We start from the raw sequence: 18492 nt of genomic DNA on the forward strand, positions 1-18492 counted from the left end.
GATTGTGTGTTCTGTCTGGCCTCCGGTGCGGGTGGGAGGACCCAGTGGGGACAGACGAGGCTCAGGGTGCGGCCAGACCGAGGGCACAATGGGGGCAGGAAGGGCTGTCTCCAACCGGCTCGTTTTTGCATCTGGAGGTCTTTCTCTGTTCTGGATGTTGTCCCTTTGGCTTTGATCTGTGGGGGAGAACGGTGCCGGGAGCGCTGTCCTGGCAGCTGCTGGCTGCTCCCAGTTAGGAGTTCTCCAGCTGAGGTTGTGTGTTGCCTCTCTCCCTAGACGTCCTCAGGCCGCTCAGGTCCTATGTCCAGGTCCTGGGCAGGCATGGGGCTCCCATTGATCTGCTGCTGCCGTGTGGGCCATGGTGCTGCACGGCTGGGAAGCACGGAGTCCTTCCTGTCCTAAGATGATGACCCTTAGATGGAGCCGGAGCCCCCCTGCTTCCCGGGGTTGTCATGGAATGGGGTTTGCATGGGACCTTCTAAATGTTTTGTTGTACAGCTCTGGAAATAGCTTGGGCATCTCAGGGTGCGTCGTGGTGCTGCCAGGCTGTACCCATCCGCGCTGGAGAGTGCGCATCCGGGGCGGACCTGTGGCGGTGGGCCCGTGCCCCTGGGGCCTGTGGGGCATTGCCGGTGTCCCCTGGTGCGTGTGTTCCCCGTCTGCCGCTAGCATCCCCCATGGTCCCCCTGCTCTCTTGGTCCCTGTGCTCCCAACTGCACATGGAAATGTCAAACAGTAGACAAAATATTTATAAAATATATGGAACAGAGAGAAAAACACGCCCCATCACCCAGCCTCTATGGGCCAAGAGCCCCGAATATTAGCTGTTGTCCTTTGCATGTGTTGTCTTTGGTGAGGGGGTCCTGCTGGGCCACCCCCACGGGCTCTGGAGCCACACATGTGGCTGAGGTCTTGGGTCTGCGACGTGAGGCTCCGAAACGCTCATGCGGGCGCTGCATGCCGGCCACGGAGAGCAGGCATTTCGACTCAGGAGAACGTTCTGGCCCATGTCTGCCACACCTGTGTGCAACCCGCCGTGGGGTGGCCTGCTGCCGCCCCGGGGAGGCTGGATCCCGTTCCGCACGCATGCTGCCCACTCGGGTTTCCTCCCCTGGACCGCTGCTTCGCCTGGGGGGCCCCCCCTTTTCTCCCGGGCTTTGCTCTCGCTGGTCACACGGGGCCTTTGTTTCCCACCATGCGTGTCGGCAGTCATTCCCCAGGTGGCTGCTGGCTTCGTACTCTGGCGTCTCATTGAAGAAATCCTTCCTGTGGTCAAGTGCACGGTACACATTCACCTTTCCCTCCTCTGCTGCCTTCCCGTTAGTTCATCCAGGAGTCCGGTGCTTGCTTCTGACCCCCCGGTCTGCGGTTCCCGTGAAAGTGCTGTAGATCCTGGTGGCCAGCACTCTGCCCTCCCCCCCCGGGGGTGGGTGCCCACTCGTCTGTCCCTCGGGGCGAGCACCCAGGGGTGCAGACCTGTCCTGTGGCCCCACAGTCCGTGTTACAGCTGTAGGATAATTCTTCATTTCCAGGAAGGGACACAGCCCAACTTTGTCCTTCAGGAGAGTCTTGGCCGTTTGCCCTTATGTATAAATATTAGGTGTTTATGGCTGGGGTCGGGACAGGAATGATACTGTGATGCGCTGGATTTCTGGAGTTCTTGTGATGCAAGTTTCAAGTTACGAACTTGCCACTTGTCCAGCATTAGGTCTCTGCTGCTCTCTGTGTTGGCTAAAACCCAACTCTGACGCTGAGTACCCCTGTCCATGCAGCCCTGCAGCTGGAGGGCTCGCTCCCCAGCAAGACCGCTCTGGCCTCCGACAGCAGCAGTCACCGCGGGCTCCCGCAAGGGGGCGTCCTGGCGCTGCTCGGCCGCACCGGTCCCCGCGGGGGAGTCCGTGCGGCCGGTGTGGGCTGTGGTGGTGGCCCGCCTGGCTGCAACAGCAGACGGTCCCGTTGACCTCTCTCGCTCAGTCACTCACGGGACGGCTCCTAGAATGCTGAGACGTGCTGCCGTTGCGATTTTATAGTTTGATTATAAAGGGTACAAAGCAGGGCCCCAGGGCGAGGTCTGGGGAGCCCGGAGCGCTGAGCCGCGTGCTCTCTGGAACGCCGTGTGTCACCCTCCTGGCCCATCTGAGCCAGCGCTGACGTGCAGTGGGGCGTCACTGCATCGTCCCTGGGATCGCTGGCCATGTGCGCGGTGTGACCGTCCCCCTTGTGTCAACCCCCGTGCGGCAACAGCTCCTGGGAACGACAGTCCGCACCCCACCCCGTGGGGAGTTTCAAGGGCTCCAAGGCTCCCTGCCCGAACTAGGGAGATGGCAGGCAGACCACCAGACAGCAGATGCCTTCCCACCGGGTGCTGACTCTCTCCCCAGGGGCCAGCTCTCGGAACGTCCAGTACCTGGTACTTGGTCCTTTGACGCTGCTATAAATGGTGTCTTTTTAAATCACTCCAGGGTCAGGAACGTAGAGCAGTGCAGTCAGCTTTGCTCCCGGGAACCTGCTCATTCCTGCCTGAGCTCCGTATCCTTTGTGAACCTTCTATGGTCCCGCTGCTGGGACTTTAGTTCCCTGGGTCTCCCGTGTTGAGGTGAGGCGAGCGGGACCACGGCCCTCGTCCCCAACCTCACTGACGGTTTCCCCTGAGTGCAGCCGCTGTGGTCGAGGCTGAGCTGCTCTGGGGGTTCAGTGTGAACAGACTGAAGCCTCTGCCCTCGTGGAGCTTCTGTCCGGGTGGAGGAAGCACTGGAGAAAGTCAGGCAAGGAGCAGGAAGTGTGGGGGCTGGGCAGGCCTTGCTGAGGTGGTGCTGTGAGCAACTGAAGGCTCGAAGGAGCCAGCCTTACAGATACCTGGAGAGAAAAGAAAGTGCCAAGGCCCTGGGGCAGGGCTTTGGCTGAGGCGTGGGGAGCAGCAGATGGGACATGGGAGCACCTTGGCATCCACCTGAAGACGTGCGCTGGCGGGCAGAGGGCGCCTCTACCAGCATTTCTCCGAGGGCCGTGGCGGGGCTGCCGGAGAGGCGAAGGGCTTCCCAGTGAGCTGAGCGGGAGGCCCCAGCCTCTGCCCCAGCCGGGATCTGAGCTGTGCGTGCAGGGTTGCGGGGAGACAGAAAGGGGCCCACAGAAGGCCCATGGGGCTGGGTTTGGGCAAGTGGAGGTCGAGTTGCCTGTGAAGCACCCCGAGATGGGGGGCAGTGGGCAGAGGAACGTCAGGGTAGGTCGAGGCTGGAAATGCACCCTAGGGGGTCGCCAGCATGCAGGGGAGTCCTGCAGGCGGGAGGTGCTCACTGGGCGGTGAGGTCAGGATGGCGGGTGCCAGAGAGGTGCCAGGAGGAGGGGCAGGTGTGCGGGACAGAAGTTTGGCCAGAAGTCACCCCAAATGGGAGCTGGGTCTCCTCACATAGTCTCCTTTGGTGGATTCTGCACAGTTATGTTCTCGACGTGCCGTCTCCTCGGGCTCCTGCTGCTGGCCGGGCGTGGACACCTTTTTGCAGAAGCCCATCTGCTGTTGGCAGATAATAAAGGGACTGGAGTGTTTGCTCTTTGCGAGTCTGAAGAAGGTAAATTCTAGTATGAGCCTGATGTTTTCAACAGTTACAGGGCTGTTACTTCTCTTGTTCTTCAGCCACTTGGGGAGGTGTCTTTCTTTCCAGTATTTTCTTTTTTTAAAAAAATCTTAAGTCATCTCCACACCCACCACGGGGCTCAAACCCAAAACCCTGAGGTCCAACCACATGCTCCGCTGACTGAGCCGGCCAGGCACCCCTCTTTTTTCAGAAGGGTCTGGGGTGCCCTCCCGCTCCCTGACATCTTGCTGTGGCTCCTACCTTCTCAGCTCCTTGGGGCTGTCATCTTTCTGAACAAGAAGGTGAAGCTGGAAGCTCACCCGAGGCGTCCGGCGTGGAGCGCTGAGCGTGGCTGAGGGGACTTCTGTGGTTTCTCTCCTTCGTGTCTTCCCTGCCATGGACTGACTTCCCGTGGGGCATGAGCACAGAGCCCGGGCGTCTGCCGCCCTTGCTCCTGACTCCTGACCCAGGACCTCTGCTGCCCTCAGAGGGGTTTTATTTGGAAGTATTTCTTTAGGGCTCTGTGACCTGTTTTCCTCTGGGGGGGGGGGTCTCTCTGCTCTTGGATGTGGCCCTGGGTCACGTGCTGGTCCCGTGTGGTGCACTTCTCTGCAGCTACGAAATCGCTCGGGCTTTACCAATCTTAAAAATGTTTTATTAGGTGAGGGTCACAGCAGTGACCCAAGTGTACAGTTCAGGGGCACTGAGCACTCCCACACCCCTAGTAACCCCACGCTTTTCATCATTAATCGGTCAGTAAAACCGTAAAAGGTTTCTCCTGGTTCACCTACTTCTACAGACGCTGAGTCTGAGTTGGAGCAGCAGAGAGGCCTGGGAAGAATTGGATCTTGGTGGGTCTAGGACAGAGTCTGATGTAGGGGCTGCACCCCTGTGTGAGCCCAGGACTGTGTGTGAAGGGTCAGCCCTTAGCAGAGGTGGGGGTCAAGCCCATGTGGGGTCCCACTGTGGCCAGGTGGGTGGGTGTGTGTGGGGGAGAGGAGACAGGACACTGCGTCTGTTCCTTCCCTGACCCAGAGAGGTTTCTCATCTGTCAGCTAATATAAGTTGGAACCCAACTTCTTAATAAGCTTCTGTTGAAGCAACGAATGCCTCGTGTCTAGTCTGGGGCGGGGGACGGGCAGTCACTGAGGAAAAGAATACTGCTTTACACTTGACCCCATAAGTAACACCGTAGTTCAGAAATTGAAAGGAAAACAGGTAACGTAACAAAAATTAGATTTTTTTTTAAATTAAATTTTTGTTTGTTTGTTTGTTTATTTATTTATTTATTTATTTATTTATTCATGAGAGTCAGAGAGAGAGAGAGAGAGGCAAAGGCAGAGGGAGAAGCAGGCTCCCCGCCTAGCAGGGAGCCCGATGCGGGACTCGATCCCGGGACCCCGGGATCATGACCTGAGCCGAAGGCAGACGCTTAACCATCTGAGCCACCCAGGCGCCCTAAATTAAATTTTGAGAGAGCGCGTGAGCAAGCCGGGGGAGGGGTGCAGAGGGAGAGAATCTCAAGCAAAATCCCCCCCTTCCCGAATGTGAAGCCCAATGTGGGGCTCAGTCTTGTGACCCTGAAATCATGACCTGAGCCGAAATCAAGAATCCTGATGCTTAACCGACTGAGCCACGCAGGCGCCCTAAGAAACAGAGGTTTAAATTCTCCCGAAGAGGTAGACAGCCTGGATGACCTGTCACCAAGGACGCAGGAGGCGCAGAGTGCACGCTTCCCCCACGGAATCACCTGTGTTCAGAACAGCCCACCCATGTGGCATTCTTCAGCACAGACCACAGCGTAAGCCACACAACTAGTCATCGTGAATTTTAAAAGACCCAAACAATGAAGTATGTTCGCTAACTCCAGCAGAATTATTTCCCTCCGGCAGAATGAAGTCTGGACACCCCTGCCTCTGGAAAGAACAGCTCTCTGAACAGCATGTGGGTCAGGAGGAGTGAAAATTGAAAGTACACCAATGTTTGTGGGACACAGCAAAGCCCAGAGTCTCATAGAAAACAAGAAAGGCCTCTATCTTAAAAACTAGAGAAAAGAGCAAACAAAACACAAAGAAGAAAAAGGAAAATCAGCAAAATAGAAAACAGAAAACCCAAAAGTTAGTTCTTTGAAAAGATCACGAAGTTGACAAACCCACAGTTAAGACTGGCCAACAAAGAACACACATCACCAAAATCACACGGGAGAGGGGACAGCGCTACCCCTCCCCTCAGAACTAAGCGTCAGGACTCTCAGGGAATGCTAGGAAAACCACCCTGGCCCGTTCCTAGAAAGGCACAGATCACGTAAATGGACTCAGAAGGAAACAGTAAGTCAGAATAGACTGTAGCAAGAAATTGAACTGATACGAGGTCTGAAGTCTTCATGTAGAGGAAGAGCCCAGCAGCTCCACCAAGCATTCTGTCCATGACACCACTCACTCACAAACTCGGAAAAAAACAGAGGGAGCTTCCCCACCCCTCCTGAGAGGCGAGCGTTGTCCCGACACCAAAGCCACAGACGTCACGAAAGAAGACTAGAGATCAGTGTCCCTTGTGAACCGTGAGATGTCAAATTCGCAACAAAAGATCAGTAACCCAAGTACAGCAACATCATGTAGCACGACCAAATATTTATCACAGGAATGTCAGTCGGCTAGACATGCAACAATCAACAAACATCGTAGCCCATCCTCATGGAATAAAGGACAAAATCCACAGGATCAGCTCAATGGAAGCAGCAAAACACTGGACAAACCCACACACCCATAAGAAGTGTCCAATCACGAACAGAAGGCAGCTTCCTGGGCCTCAGGATAAAACACACCCGCATGAAGGTCTCAACAGCAGAGCATCCGATGGTGACAGACCTGGTGCTCGAGGCAGTAAGTCAGACCCCAGCCGCTCCGGACTCAAAGCGCCTGCCGGGCTGCTTCCTCCTGGAGGCCCCGGAGAGCCTGCTTCCCCGCCTGGTCCTCCTGCCAGAGGTGCCCTCGTTCCTTGGCTCCTGATGTCCTTCCCATATATTCCAACACCAGCAGCTGTGGGTGGAAGCCTCCCATGGTCTCCCACCTGCCCCCGGAGCCCCCTCTTCCACTGTTAAGGACCTCTGTAATGACACTGGGTCCACCTCAAAAATCCACGTTAGTCCCACTGTCTAGGCCAGCCGATTAGCAACCTCTACTCCCTGTTACCGTGTGGCCGAACACGGTCGTGATTGTAGAGGTGAGGACGGCTATCCCTCTGAGAGCATTATTCTGTCACAGTGTCCGAATTCATGGTGACCGACTGAACACTCACCTCTAAAACTAGGAGTGAGGCGAGGCATGTCTGCACTTGCCCCTGTACTAGGCGTGGTACTGGACGTGCAGTAAGACCAAAGAAACCACAAAAAAACCACAGTAGAATGCAGACTAGAAAGGAAGAAGGAAAAATGTCCTTATTCATAGACTAGATGACCCCATAAGGAGCTAATCCTAGGGATCCAGATATACATACGAACCCAGGACTGATAAGTTTGTTTAGCCAAGTCCAGGATACAAGATTAGTGAAAAAAAAATCCATTCCATTTCTACATGCTAATAACTGGAAATGGAATTAAGGTGATTCCATTCACGGTAGCGCCAAACTAATAAGATACTTAGAAATTACTTTATCGAAAACAGTGCAAGATTTATAAAGAAGATCTAAGTAAACGGAAAGGTGCTCTGTATCCCTTGATTAAAAGATTTTTGTGATCCAGTGTGAGGCACACGGAAAGCATGAGCCAGAAAAGAAAAAAATAATAGAGTGAACTTAGTCAAAATAAACTTTTGCATTTTAAGAAACAGTATGTCTTTTTTTTCTCAAAGTAGGCTCTACACCTAGCATGGAGCCCCACGCGGGGCTTGAACTCACGACCCGGAGATGGAGACCTGAGCTGAGATCAAGAGTCTGACGCTTAATTGACTGAGCCACCCAGGTGCCCCATTTTTTAAAATATGGATAACCCACAGACTGGGAAAAATATTTGCAAATATTATACCTGATAACCTATAATCCATAAAGTCTTGGAACTCAGAAAACAACTTAAGAGCGAGCAAGACTTAGATAGAGCTCGCACCCAGGACGACAGAGCTGAGCGCCCCGGGAAACGGTACTGAGCGTTAGTTGTCAGACACAGACTCAGAATAGCCGGGCGTGTAAAACTCTGCACGCCCAATGCTGGGCAGGATGTGCAACCACTGGAATGCTCGTACTTCCAAAGTTTTTTAAAAAGTTAGACCTAAGGGGTGCCTGGCAGGCTCAGTCAGTGGAGCGTGCGGCTCTGGATCTTGGGGTTGTGAGTTTGAGCCCCACGTTGGGTGCAGAGATGACTTAAAATCTTTAAAGTTACACCTAAATACCACGTGAGCCAGCAACTCCACTTGTAAGAATCTACCCAAGAAGCATGAAACACGTCCATACGGATAGTCGTAGACAAATGCTGGCAACAACGTCCCAGCAGCCCCCGGATGGAACAATCCAGACGTCCGTCAGCTCAGCGGGTGAACGGATCCAGCGGCGGCCCATCCCTGCCATGGCCTGCTGTTCAGCCACAGCTCGGCTCGAAGGACTCCAGGCTGCTGTGTGGGCGAGCGCAGAAAAGCCCGCCCGCTGGCCACGGGGAGACACACGAGCTCCCGAGGCTGGAGCGGGGGGCCGTGTACCTGGTCCCAGTAAGGCCGTTTTAGGGGAGGACTGTCGGTGGCGGCGTCGCACTCGTCAACGCCCTTCAGGAGTTCTCAGCCTAGACAGACGGAAAGTGGAACAGAGGAAGACAAGAGGGAACAGTCTCAAAAAGTTAGAAGCCATCCAGGAAAAAAACAGCGTGCGCGAGATCGTGACAGAGGCGTATGGAAATGCTGAGCGACACCAGGGAAGATCTGAGGAGGAGACTGTGTACCACGTGCGGGGGCGTGGGGTCCGTTCTGCACAAACTTCAGCACAACCCACACTCCCATAGGCTCCGGTTTCGGTTCAGACACTGGTGAGCTGCTCGCACGGCCTAGGAGGGCTCGCACGGGGTCCCGCACACGTTCCCCCACCTCCAGGCTCGTGGGCAGGGGACCCGATGTGTTCCCGAGGTGCTTCAAGAGCATTATGTTTAAGTCCACGTGCCATAGTGGCCGTGAAACCACCAAGACTGAGAAGTCCAGCTCAGCGCAGAACGTCTCGGGAAGCCGCGTTAAAACGAACTCTTGCCAGAAATGACGAAGAGAGCGGAAAGGCATGCTCCAGGGCGGAAGGATACGCTGCCCACGTACGCCTGGTGAAGGACTTGCACCCCCCCCCCCCACCGCTGGCTGATGAGCCTGAGGGGCCGTGGTCCCGCTGGTGTTGGAGAAGACCAACGGAATGAAAGCCACCATCCACTCACCTTCGGGCCTTGGGAACAGGGTGGCGGTGGGGCGTGCAGGACACCCCTCGGCCCCAGGATGTGGTGACCTGCTAACTACTCGGGAAGGCTCGACCTCACCTGCCCAGAAGACACGCACCTGGATCCCAGTAAGTCCACCGAGGGCCCACAAGCTCGCGGCACTGTCCGCGGGCAGTAGGTGGGTGAGTGCGTCCTGAGGCGCGAGCGAGGATGTGGGGACAGCTGTGTGTACGAGCTGGCTGAATCGCACGTCACACGAGCAGCCAGACCCAGCGCTTGCGTGGGTCCCCACACACCTGAGGCCAGACGCCTCGGGGAGACCCTCAGGGGGCCGACTCCCTGAGTGGCGGGGGGCTGACTGCGGGTGTTGCTGCGGCGAGCACCCGCCCCAGCGGCCAGGTCCCGTGGAGCGTTTCGGCCATGCAGGCCCAGCCGGGGTTTACAGAAAGAGCCCTGTCTCCTCCCGCCGCACACCCTCCCTTCCTAGCCTGCCGAGAGCTCGGCGGAACGTGCTGAGTCGGCACTTTGTGCTCTGTAAACGCGTGTTTACCGTGTCAATTTCTGGGCGTGCACTTTCTCTGGCAGATCTATAATTTCTCAGAACAGAGGCTGAGAACCGACCTGGAAATCAATCAAAGCTCAATAAAGGGACAGATAAAGCCGCCCCCACCCCTGGCACCAGGAGCTGTGGGCCAGACAGGGGCGAAGCGGGGGTAGGGGGAACGGAGAGGGGCGCCGTAGCTGCCCCCCAGCCCTCCCTGCCGCGCTGCCTCCGCCTGGCCAGGAAGTACACTGCAGAGTCTCCCGAACCTCCACCAGCCCTGCCCCTCCTCTCAAGGGGAGCCCGGCCGCGCCCTCATCCACTCGCCTCTGCCCTGCTGCTCGAATCACCTCTTCCTGGGGGCTGGCCACGCGCAGTGCAGCCCTCCAGCCCTGCCTCTACCGAGGACCCCTCCCCGGCTGTGCCAGCCGCGCCCAGGGCGGGTGGATGAGGGTGCGGCCGGGCTCCCTTTGCTTGAGCAGCCAGGGGCCATGCTGGCTGTCAACTTTCTTCACCGCCTGACCTGGGGCTGACCTCAGGCCATGCACTGGGCGGTCATCCTGTGCAGAACGGGCTGGTCATGGCCCCCCAGGAGCTCTGGAGGACAGCTTGGCTCCCAGAGCAGGTGGAGGCTGGTCCTGCGGCCACAAGACCTGGCCCCCAAGGCCAGGCCTCCCTCCACTCTTTCTGGGAGGGCAGTGCTAGGGAAAGCAAACACGAGGGGGCCGGGGGCCCTGCCGGGTGTTCCTAGAAGAGATTGGGGGGAGGAGGAGTGGTCAGACACCAGCTGACCCTGAAGTCCCAGAAGCTGAAGCTGGGCGGGGCCCCGCGGAGTCCTAATGAGGACCCCACCCAGGTTGTTAGGAAATGGGCAGGGGGAAGGAGGGGGGTGGTCAGCGTGCCAGTCCCATCTCCCACTTAACTCCCACATGGCCGTCTGCTGAGCGGGAGGTCCCCCACAGCTGTCGGAGGGGCCCCCACCCAAGGGCTGGGGGCCAGCCAAACCTGAAGGTGGCTTTGGGGTGAACATGGCCCCCCAGCCTCTCCCCTGCGCTGTCTGCATCCTGGGCATTTGGGACTGATGCTGGGCGCCGGGCACGAGAGGGTTAATGGAATCCGGGCCAGTGGGGCTGGGCTGGGCTGGCCAGCGACAGGGTGCTGGCTGCCCCAGCAGTGGGGGAATCAGAGGGCACGAGCAGCCGGCCCCAGCAGACGCACTCAGCTCGCGGCCCGCCTGTGGCCTTTCTGCACGCGGGATGGCCCCGATTAGAGGTGAGGTGCCCCCAGGGCCCCAGCCCCTCACTCTGGGGGCAGCTAACCCTGTGCCCCCCAAGCCCACGAAGCCAGGGGCAGCCCTAGGGAGGGCTCAGCTTGGGGTGGGCCAACAGCCGAGTGTTGCTGCTGCCGGCCGAGGGATGCACCCTCAGGCTCCTCCACTCCCTCTGCCCACCTCCCCTCTGGTCCCAGGGCCCAGGCTGGGGCGCCGGGCAAGAGCGCGAGTCTCCTCACACCCCACCCCGGAGACCCTTCCCTGGGCTGGGCTGCTTCCCTCGCATCCCCTCACGGCCCAGCCCCATGGGGGGGGGGGTTGCATCCTCTAGCGCTGTCTCTGGCCTCACTCAGACACCCCGAGCCCTCCGAGGGCAGGGACGGGCCCCAATTTGGTGGGCAACCCCGTGCATGATGCAGGTTTTGGGGTGTTGGTGTGGGGCCCAGCGCCCTTTGTCCTGAAACACCCCTGACCGCTGGTGAGTTGAGGGTGTGGAGTCTCTGTCTGCCCTGAGGCAGGCGCCCTGCTCCTCTCCCTGCCCGAGACCCGGGCTACGTTCCTGGACGTGGGACACACATGCCAGGGAGCACACGGGCGAGGGCCCCCCAGTCCGGGAGCCTAACTGGGGTGGTGTGCGCCCGCTCACTGGCCAGCCCTCAAGGGCAGGAAGCACATACCTACTCAGGCTTTCCCCAGGCCCACCTGGCAGCAGGGCCCCACTCAGTGTCCACGCTGGGGACGCAGACGGCCATATGGCCGAATGGCCAGGCGCCCCTACCCTCAGTTCTCTCCAGACCAGTCATCACGACCCTGGCGGGCCTGGCCTGCAGGGTGGAAAGGGTAGTCGGTTCTGAGACAGACGACGTCCCGGCTGTCCTGCCCGGCTCTGCTTCCGACTCCGGCGGGGAGAGAGCGCAGCTCTGAGCTCCCCCCTTCCTCAGGGCCCTCAGCGGCACCGCCTCTTCCGGTCACGTGCTGCGGCCCGGGGCGAGCCCCATGAGTTCCACGCTGGAGCGCATGTGCGGGCTGCGCCCTCGCCCCGGGGCTCACGCCCTCTGGCCCCTCTCTCTGCAGGAGGCCCAGCCCTGGCCATGCTACTAGTCTGCTGGGCAGTGCTGGGCCCCTGCGGCCCCGAGGGAGCGGAGCCCGGGGCTCCGGGGGCCGCCGAGAGCCTGCAGTGCCCGGCCGTCTGCACCTGCGGCCACGACGACTACGTGGACGAGCTCAGCGTCTTCTGCAGCTCCCGGAACCTCACGCGGCTGCCCGACGCCATCCCGGACGGTGCCAGGGCCCTGTGGCTGGACGGCAACAATCTGTCCTCCGTCCCCGCGGCCGCCTTCCGCAATCTCTCCGGCCTCGCCTTCCTGAACCTGCAGGGCAGCGGGCTGGCCAGCCTGGAGCCGCAGGCGCTACTCGGCCTGCAGCAGCTCCGGCACCTGCACCTGGAGCGGAACCAGCTGCGTGGTCTAGCGGCCCGCACCTTCCTGCACACGCCGGGCCTGGCCTCCCTCGGCCTCAGCAACAACCTGCTCGGCCGGGTGGACGAGGGCCTCTTCCAGGGCCTGGCCGGCCTCTGGGACCTCAACCTCGGCTGGAACAGCCTGGCCGTGCTCCCCGACGCCGCCTTCCAAGGCCTGGCCAACCTGCGCGAGCTGGTGCTGGCGGGCAACAAGCTGGCCTACCTGCAGCCCCCGCTCTTCTGCGGCCTGGCCGAGCTCCGCGAGCTGGACCTGAGCAGGAACGCCCTGCGGAGCGTCAAGGCCAACGTGTTCGTCAAGCTGCCCAAGCTCCAGAAGCTCTACCTGGACCACAACCTCATCACTGCCGTGGCCCCCGGCGCCTTCCTGGGCATGAAGGCGCTGCGCTGGCTAGACCTGTCACACAACCGCGTGGGTGGCCTCCTGGAGGACACCTTCCCCGGCCTGCTAGGCCTGCATGTCCTGCGCCTCTCGCACAACGCCATCGCCGGCCTGCGGCCGCGCACCTTCAAAGACCTGCACTTCTTGGAGGAGCTGCAGCTCGGCCACAACCGCATCTGGCAGCTGCCCGACAAGGCCTTCGAGGGCCTGGGCCAGCTGGAGGTGCTCACGCTCAACGACAACCAGATCCGGGAGATGGAGGCGGGCGCCTTCCTCGGCCTCCTCAGCGTGGCCGTCATGAACCTCTCCGGGAACTGCCTGCGGACTCTCCCGCAGCAGGTGTTCCATGGCCTGGGCCGGCTGCACAGCCTGCACCTGGAGCGCAGCTGCCTGGGCCGCATCCGGCCGCACGCCTTCGCGGGCCTCTCGGGCCTGCGCCGCCTCTTCCTCAAGGACAACGGCATCGTGGCCGTGGAGGAGCAGGGCCTGGGGGGGCTGGCGGAGCTGCTGGAGCTGGACCTCACAGCCAACCAGCTCACGCACCTGCCCGGCCAGGTCTTCCAGGGCCTCAGCAAGCTGGAGTACCTGCTCCTCTCCGGCAACCGGCTGGCGGCGCTGTCGGCGGACTCCCTGCGGCCCCTGCGGCGCGTCTTCTGGCTGGACGTCTCGCACAACCGCCTGGAGGCCCTGCCTGAGGCCGACCTGCCCCAACTGCGCTACCTGAGCCTCAGGAACAACTCCCTGCGGACCTTCACGCCGCAGGTCCCCGGCCTGGAGCGCCTGTGGCTCGAGGGCAACCCCTGGCACTGTGGCTGCCCCCTGCGGGCCCTGAGGGCGCTGGCCCTGCAGCAGCCCAGCGTTGTGCCGCGCTTCATGCAGGCCGCGCCGGAGGGGGACGACGGCCAGCCGCCCGTGTACGCCTACAACAACATCACCTGCGCCAGCCCCCCGGGCGTCTTGGGCCTCGACCTGCGCGACGTCGCCGAGGCTCATTTCGCTCACTGCTGACCGAGGCGTGGCCTGGCCCGATGCCGCCCCGGGGTCACAACGGCGTCCCCCTCGGGGCGGGGGGGACACGGTACAGCCACGGGGTCCTGCTGGCGTGGGCACCGCCACCACACAGGCCCCGGCCCCCCCCAGCCGTTCCTCATTAAAAGCCATCTGACACATGCGTGTGACCACAGCAGTGTAGCTTTGGGGGGGGGGGGGAAGGAAAGCTGGGCCCGCGCCCTCAGCGCATGTCCCTCCCGGGATGCCCACCTGCACGTGAGGGGCAGCAGCACCCCCTGCCGTTGTCCAGAGCCCCAGCACCTCAACTGTCCTCTCTGGCAGTGTCCTCCGAGGCCCTGGTCCTGGGAAGCTGGGCAGAGCCGGGGCGGCCACTGCTCGGGGCCAGTGTGGATGTGGGTTCTCACTCCCCGGCCCCCGGCCAACACCCCCCTCCCACCCCAGCAGCCCTGCCCCTGCCCTCTTGTTCCATGCCGGGAAATGTCTGTCCACGGCACACCTGGACCCGTCACCCCTGCCCTGGGGGCCACCCTGTCTCCTCTGCCGACACCCCAATCTCTTCCCTTGGGAAGAGCACCATGCAGTGCCCTGTCCCACTTTCCCTCTTGGCCTCCCTGGGGTTCCTGCACCTCACTCCCAGCTCTGCCCCGGCTCCGCGGCGTGGAGGGCGATCGGGGACGGGCAGTGACCTGCGCTGGGCTGAGCCTCCCCCAAGAGCACGCGTTTCTCCACCATCACCAAGCCCTCCACACTCTGTCCCCAAACTTGACCCAGACGTCTGCAGGGGCCTGCGGGCTGGGCATCAGGGGGCAAGGCTGGCTGTCGTGGAGCGCGCCAGCATGCTAAGGCGCAGGTGGGACCAGGGCGCCACACTCTGAAAGCATCAGACCTGTAGCTGCGGCAGGGGAACGTTTAATTGTGGGTTTCTCTGAAGTTAACAAGTCTGACACTTCACAAGATGCTCCCCGCTGTCACCAGCATCGCTCAGGGCGGCCCTGAGGATGGCGGATGCCCCAGGGATTTTCCAGATGCGCAGGCTTCGTGTCCCGCATGGAGCCTGGGCTGCCAGCCACAGCCCGGCCGTGGGTCGGGGGCACGTGAGCACCGTGACAGGAAGAGCAGACGTGCTGTCACCTGAGAGTTCAGCCGCCAGGACCCCACACCTTCCCTTGGGACCTGCCACTGGCCCACCGGGCAGAACCACCCACTGTCGGCGTGGCTCTGGGGGCAGGGTGACGCCCGCACGGCCACAGCCTCTGCTTAGGCCTGTGTGCACGGGGCCAGGAGACGTGAGGGGGGCCGCCTTGGTTAGGAGAGCCGAGCAGGCGCCTCGCTCATAACCTTCTGGGCTATGGAGGAGAGTGCGGGGAAGGCAGGACTCTTAGGGAAGTCCCTGATGAAGTCTTGACCTTCCTCCAGGCTCCTTGTGAGCTCAGGGTCCAGAGGCACAGAGCCTGCGATGGGAGACAGCAGGGGAGGGGCCGTGAGGGCGGCGGAGGGCAAGGGGCCAGCTTCCCAGCCCCACCCCGCACGGGGCTCGCAGGCCAGCCTCTGGCTTCCGTGGGCGCCCACTCAAGCCCGGCTGCCCGCTGCCATCTCTCATGCCCACCGGGCGCGGGGAGCTCAGAGCCCCAGAGCAGAGGCCGAGCGGCGGCCCTGCTGCGCTCACCCAGGAAGGGGACTCCGGCGAGTCTGGCCAGCGCCTCCCCGCCTCCCCGGGAGAAGATGTTGGTGCACTCCTAGAACACAGATGTGCGGCCCCCCTTAAGGAACCTCTCACACATTCGAGGGGCAGGTCCAAGGGTGTCCTCGCCCCCCACAGCACGCCTGACCCTCTGCCCCGCGCCCCGCAAGGGCTGGTGACCGCCCGCCAAGTCCCCAGGACTCACTGCGCAGTGTGGGCAGACGAAACCACTCATGTTCTCCACGACCCCGACCACCTGCAGCCCTGTCTTCCTACAGAAAGTCAGCTCCCGCCTCACGTCCCCCACAGACACTGCCTGAGACCAGGGAATAGGGGACAGCGGGTCAGTGGGTAACTTTAAAGCGCACCACCGAGGGCATAAAGGGCCGGGAGCAGCGCCAGGTCCCAGGTGAGGTCGAGGACAGCGGGCAACGTAAAGGTGCTCCTGCAGTACCTGGGGCGTGGTGACCACGAGGGCCCCCAGCGGGCTGTAGGGGCGCAGCGCCTCCACGGTGGCCATGTGCTCGTCAGAGGTCCCTGGTGGGGTGTCCACAACCAGGTAGTCCAGCTGTCCCCAGGCCACGTCAGCCACGAACTGCTTTATCAGCGCTGCAAGGACCCACGGGGCTCACTGGGGGCTCAATGGGGTCTCACCGAGCCCCTCGCCTCTGGCACAGAGGGGCCTCTGCCCGTCCCGGGCCCGCCCAACAGCAGCAGAGCAAGCCATTCCTCACGGAGGGTGCGGCGCGCACAGCGCGGGCCCCACAAGCACCCCTCTCTTCCCGGCTGTGGGGCCACCCTTGCCCCTCCGAGACTTCCGCTCAGGCCTCAGCCAGGGGCTGTGACCCTCCTGCGGTGTCCGTGCTCGGACTCAGGCTCACCTCCAGCTTCGGCAGCAGGAGAGCCAGTGACCTGCAGCGTCAGGCCGCGTCAGCACGTCCCACACGCAGCCCCTGCGCTGAGCCTGCCGCCTGCCCCTCCCACCGCCAATTACAGGGCTTGGTGGGGCCTGCGGGTGCGGAGGGCCCAGTGCCCAGGCTCGGCACCCCACCCCCATGCCGGGTGGCCTCAGGTCTGAGCAGAACCCTTCCCGCTCAGGGACATGGATGGGGTTCCTCCTGCTCTCAACTCCCACGCGGGCCTGACCACTCAGGTGAGCAGCAGGACTGTTTGGAAATAGCTGGCTGTTGGGGTCTCCGGCTTTACCCAAGAACCCTGGGGAGGAGGGCCCGCAGCTCCCACGGGACTTTCTAATTGACTTTTTATTGAGCACCGCGGCGGCAGCTGGGAGGCGCGAGAGGGCTGACCGTGCCGTCCCCCACCCATCGTTACCGTTCTTCTTAGGGCCCCTCCACACCACAGCCTCATCTGGGCTCTCCAGCAGGAAGCCCACGGACATGAGGGAGATGCTCTGCTCCTGGTCCACAAAGACGGGGACCCAGCCACTGTCACACTGGTGCACGGCCCTGCCCTGTGCCCGAAGCATGCGGGGGATGCTGGGGCCACACAGGTCCACGTCGAGGATCCCCACCTGCAAGGAGGCAGGACGTCCACGAGGGGGAGGGGTAGGAGCAGAGGGTCGGTCCATGCAGGGGCAAGGCTGGGGGTGCTCACCTTCTTGCCTGCATGGCGCAGGGCCAAGGCCAGCTCCGTGGAGATGGTGCTTTTCCCGACCCCCCCCTTTCCTGAGAGGACAAGGATGATGTGCCGGACACCTGCCAGGTTTCCAGGCTCTGGTCAGAAGAAGAGGGAAGGAGGGCAGAGAATCCCCTTCGCACCAGATGCTTTTGGAGGCTCAGTCAGAAGGGTCACAAGCACCTCCCACGTCCCAAATTCTGAGACCTGCCCCTTTGCCCTGATAGAAGCAAACACCCCCAGGTGGGAGGTCTTCTGGAGGGCCGGCCCCAGACCAGACCCGTGGCTTCCCTGAAGGCGCTATCTCAAATCGCCCCTCTCTGCTTAGAGCACGTGTGTGACTGCGCACCTGTGAGCTCACACACACACCCGGGCGATATGAACTGAGAGGGGCTGCAGGCTCCCAGCTGATTCCAGGGGGAAACAGGGCTGTCACGACAGGCATGAGGTGCATCTGTGCTGGGGCGGCCCCCACCCCCACTCCTAGGATGCAGATCTGATCCCTAGGTGCTCAACTGCTCTCCTGGGGTCAGAAGCACTCAAGGCAGCCCTGGCTTCCAGTTCTCAGGAGGGACGCTTACAGCTCTAGGAAAGCATGGGCGCATACCCACCTCTCTGGCTCAGACCAGCCTTGAACCCCAAGCACACACGGGCGGCCACAGGATGGTCGTTCAGCCCCAGGCCCAACAACGTGGCTCTCTGTTGGCCAGGGGCCATTCTGCCCCGACTCTTCCTTCCAACGAGCCTAACATGTCACTGAAGAACTACCATCCCAACTCCTGCTCCTCCCAGGGGTTGCCATCTGCACCCACACAACCCTCAGTCCCTCTGCAAGACCCTAACGTTGCCTCAGAACCCTCCGACCTCACCGTCTGCACTCCTGCCCAACCTCCAACAAGCTACTCTCCCCACCACCCTCCCCGCAACCCCGGGTCCTTGGGGGGCTCCACAAAGGACACCCTGGCCCTCCTCCAGACTCTCCTCTCAAAGGGAGGTGCAAAGGCCCCCGCCTCCAACGCCTCGCGGGGAGGAGCTGAAAGGGGCCCCGGGCCTGGCTCCCGGCAGGTCCTGGTCACCGAGGCCGGCAGCAGCCCCGGGGCAGCACGCCACACCTGCCTGCACCCGCTCGCACCATGCTGGAACACCACTTCCACGAAGAATCAACAATACGTGGCGCTCTGGCTCCCCTTCCTGGGACCCCCGCTCCAACCACAGCTCTGCCGCCACCAGGCCACCGAACCAAGGCCCCCGGGCGCAGCAAGACGCGGCTGGCCCCCTCCAAGCACCCTGCGTGCGCGCTATGGGTGCCCACGAGAGCTCCCCTGAACACCGGGGGCCGCGACCAGCAGCGGCGGACCGGCCCCTCCCGCTCCGGCCGGCCCCGCGCACTCACCTGCCGCCACCTCCATCCCGCCCGCGGCGCCTCACAGCCTCCGTCGTCTGCCCCCAACCCCTCGCCCCGCGCAGCGCCCTCCCCCTAGCCATTCTGATAGGCCCACCGGCGCTCCACTCAGCCAATCACATCTCA

At 61.6% G+C, this 18492-nt stretch overlaps 2 protein-coding genes across 6 annotated transcripts; one reads left to right on the top strand and one right to left on the bottom strand.

Annotated features, from left to right (window-relative positions):
* The first annotated feature begins 13 nt into the window (after nucleotides 1-13).
* Nucleotides 14-13870, top strand: IGFALS (insulin like growth factor binding protein acid labile subunit). Of its 2 annotated transcripts, none has more exons than XM_032425624.1 (2): nucleotides 14-3566; nucleotides 11853-13870. In XM_032425624.1, exons 1-2 carry the CDS (start codon nucleotides 3386-3388, stop codon nucleotides 13643-13645), a joined length of 1974 nt encoding a protein of 657 aa, XP_032281515.1. In that variant the 5' UTR covers nucleotides 14-3385; the 3' UTR covers nucleotides 13646-13870. The 2 variants fall into 2 exon arrangements, with proteins under 2 accessions (XP_032281515.1, XP_032281516.1); XM_032425625.1 differs by lacking the exon at nucleotides 14-3566 and adding an exon at nucleotides 9777-10780.
* On the bottom strand, nucleotides 7523-18435 carry NUBP2 (nucleotide binding protein 2). 4 transcript variants are annotated; one of them, XM_032425637.1, is made up of 7 exons: nucleotides 17576-18325; nucleotides 16944-17062; nucleotides 16662-16860; nucleotides 15784-15938; nucleotides 15535-15645; nucleotides 15315-15384; nucleotides 7523-8337 (listed from the first exon to the last, which is right to left on the bottom strand). In XM_032425637.1, exons 1-7 carry the CDS (start codon nucleotides 17679-17681, stop codon nucleotides 8333-8335), a joined length of 765 nt encoding a protein of 254 aa, XP_032281528.1. In that variant the 5' UTR covers nucleotides 17682-18325; the 3' UTR covers nucleotides 7523-8332. The 4 variants fall into 4 exon arrangements, with proteins under 4 accessions (XP_032281528.1, XP_032281529.1, XP_032281527.1 ...); XM_032425636.1 differs by lacking the exons at nucleotides 7523-8337; nucleotides 17576-18325 and adding exons at nucleotides 14542-15099; nucleotides 18358-18435; XM_032425634.1 differs by lacking the exon at nucleotides 7523-8337 and adding an exon at nucleotides 14542-15099 and having other exon boundaries at nucleotides 17576-18324.
* Between the last annotated feature and the right edge of the window lie 57 nt (nucleotides 18436-18492).

This window comes from Phoca vitulina, unplaced genomic scaffold, assembly GCF_004348235.1.
Source record: "Phoca vitulina isolate PV1807 unplaced genomic scaffold, GSC_HSeal_1.0 scaffold33, whole genome shotgun sequence".
NCBI lineage: Eukaryota > Metazoa > Chordata > Mammalia > Carnivora > Phocidae > Phoca > Phoca vitulina.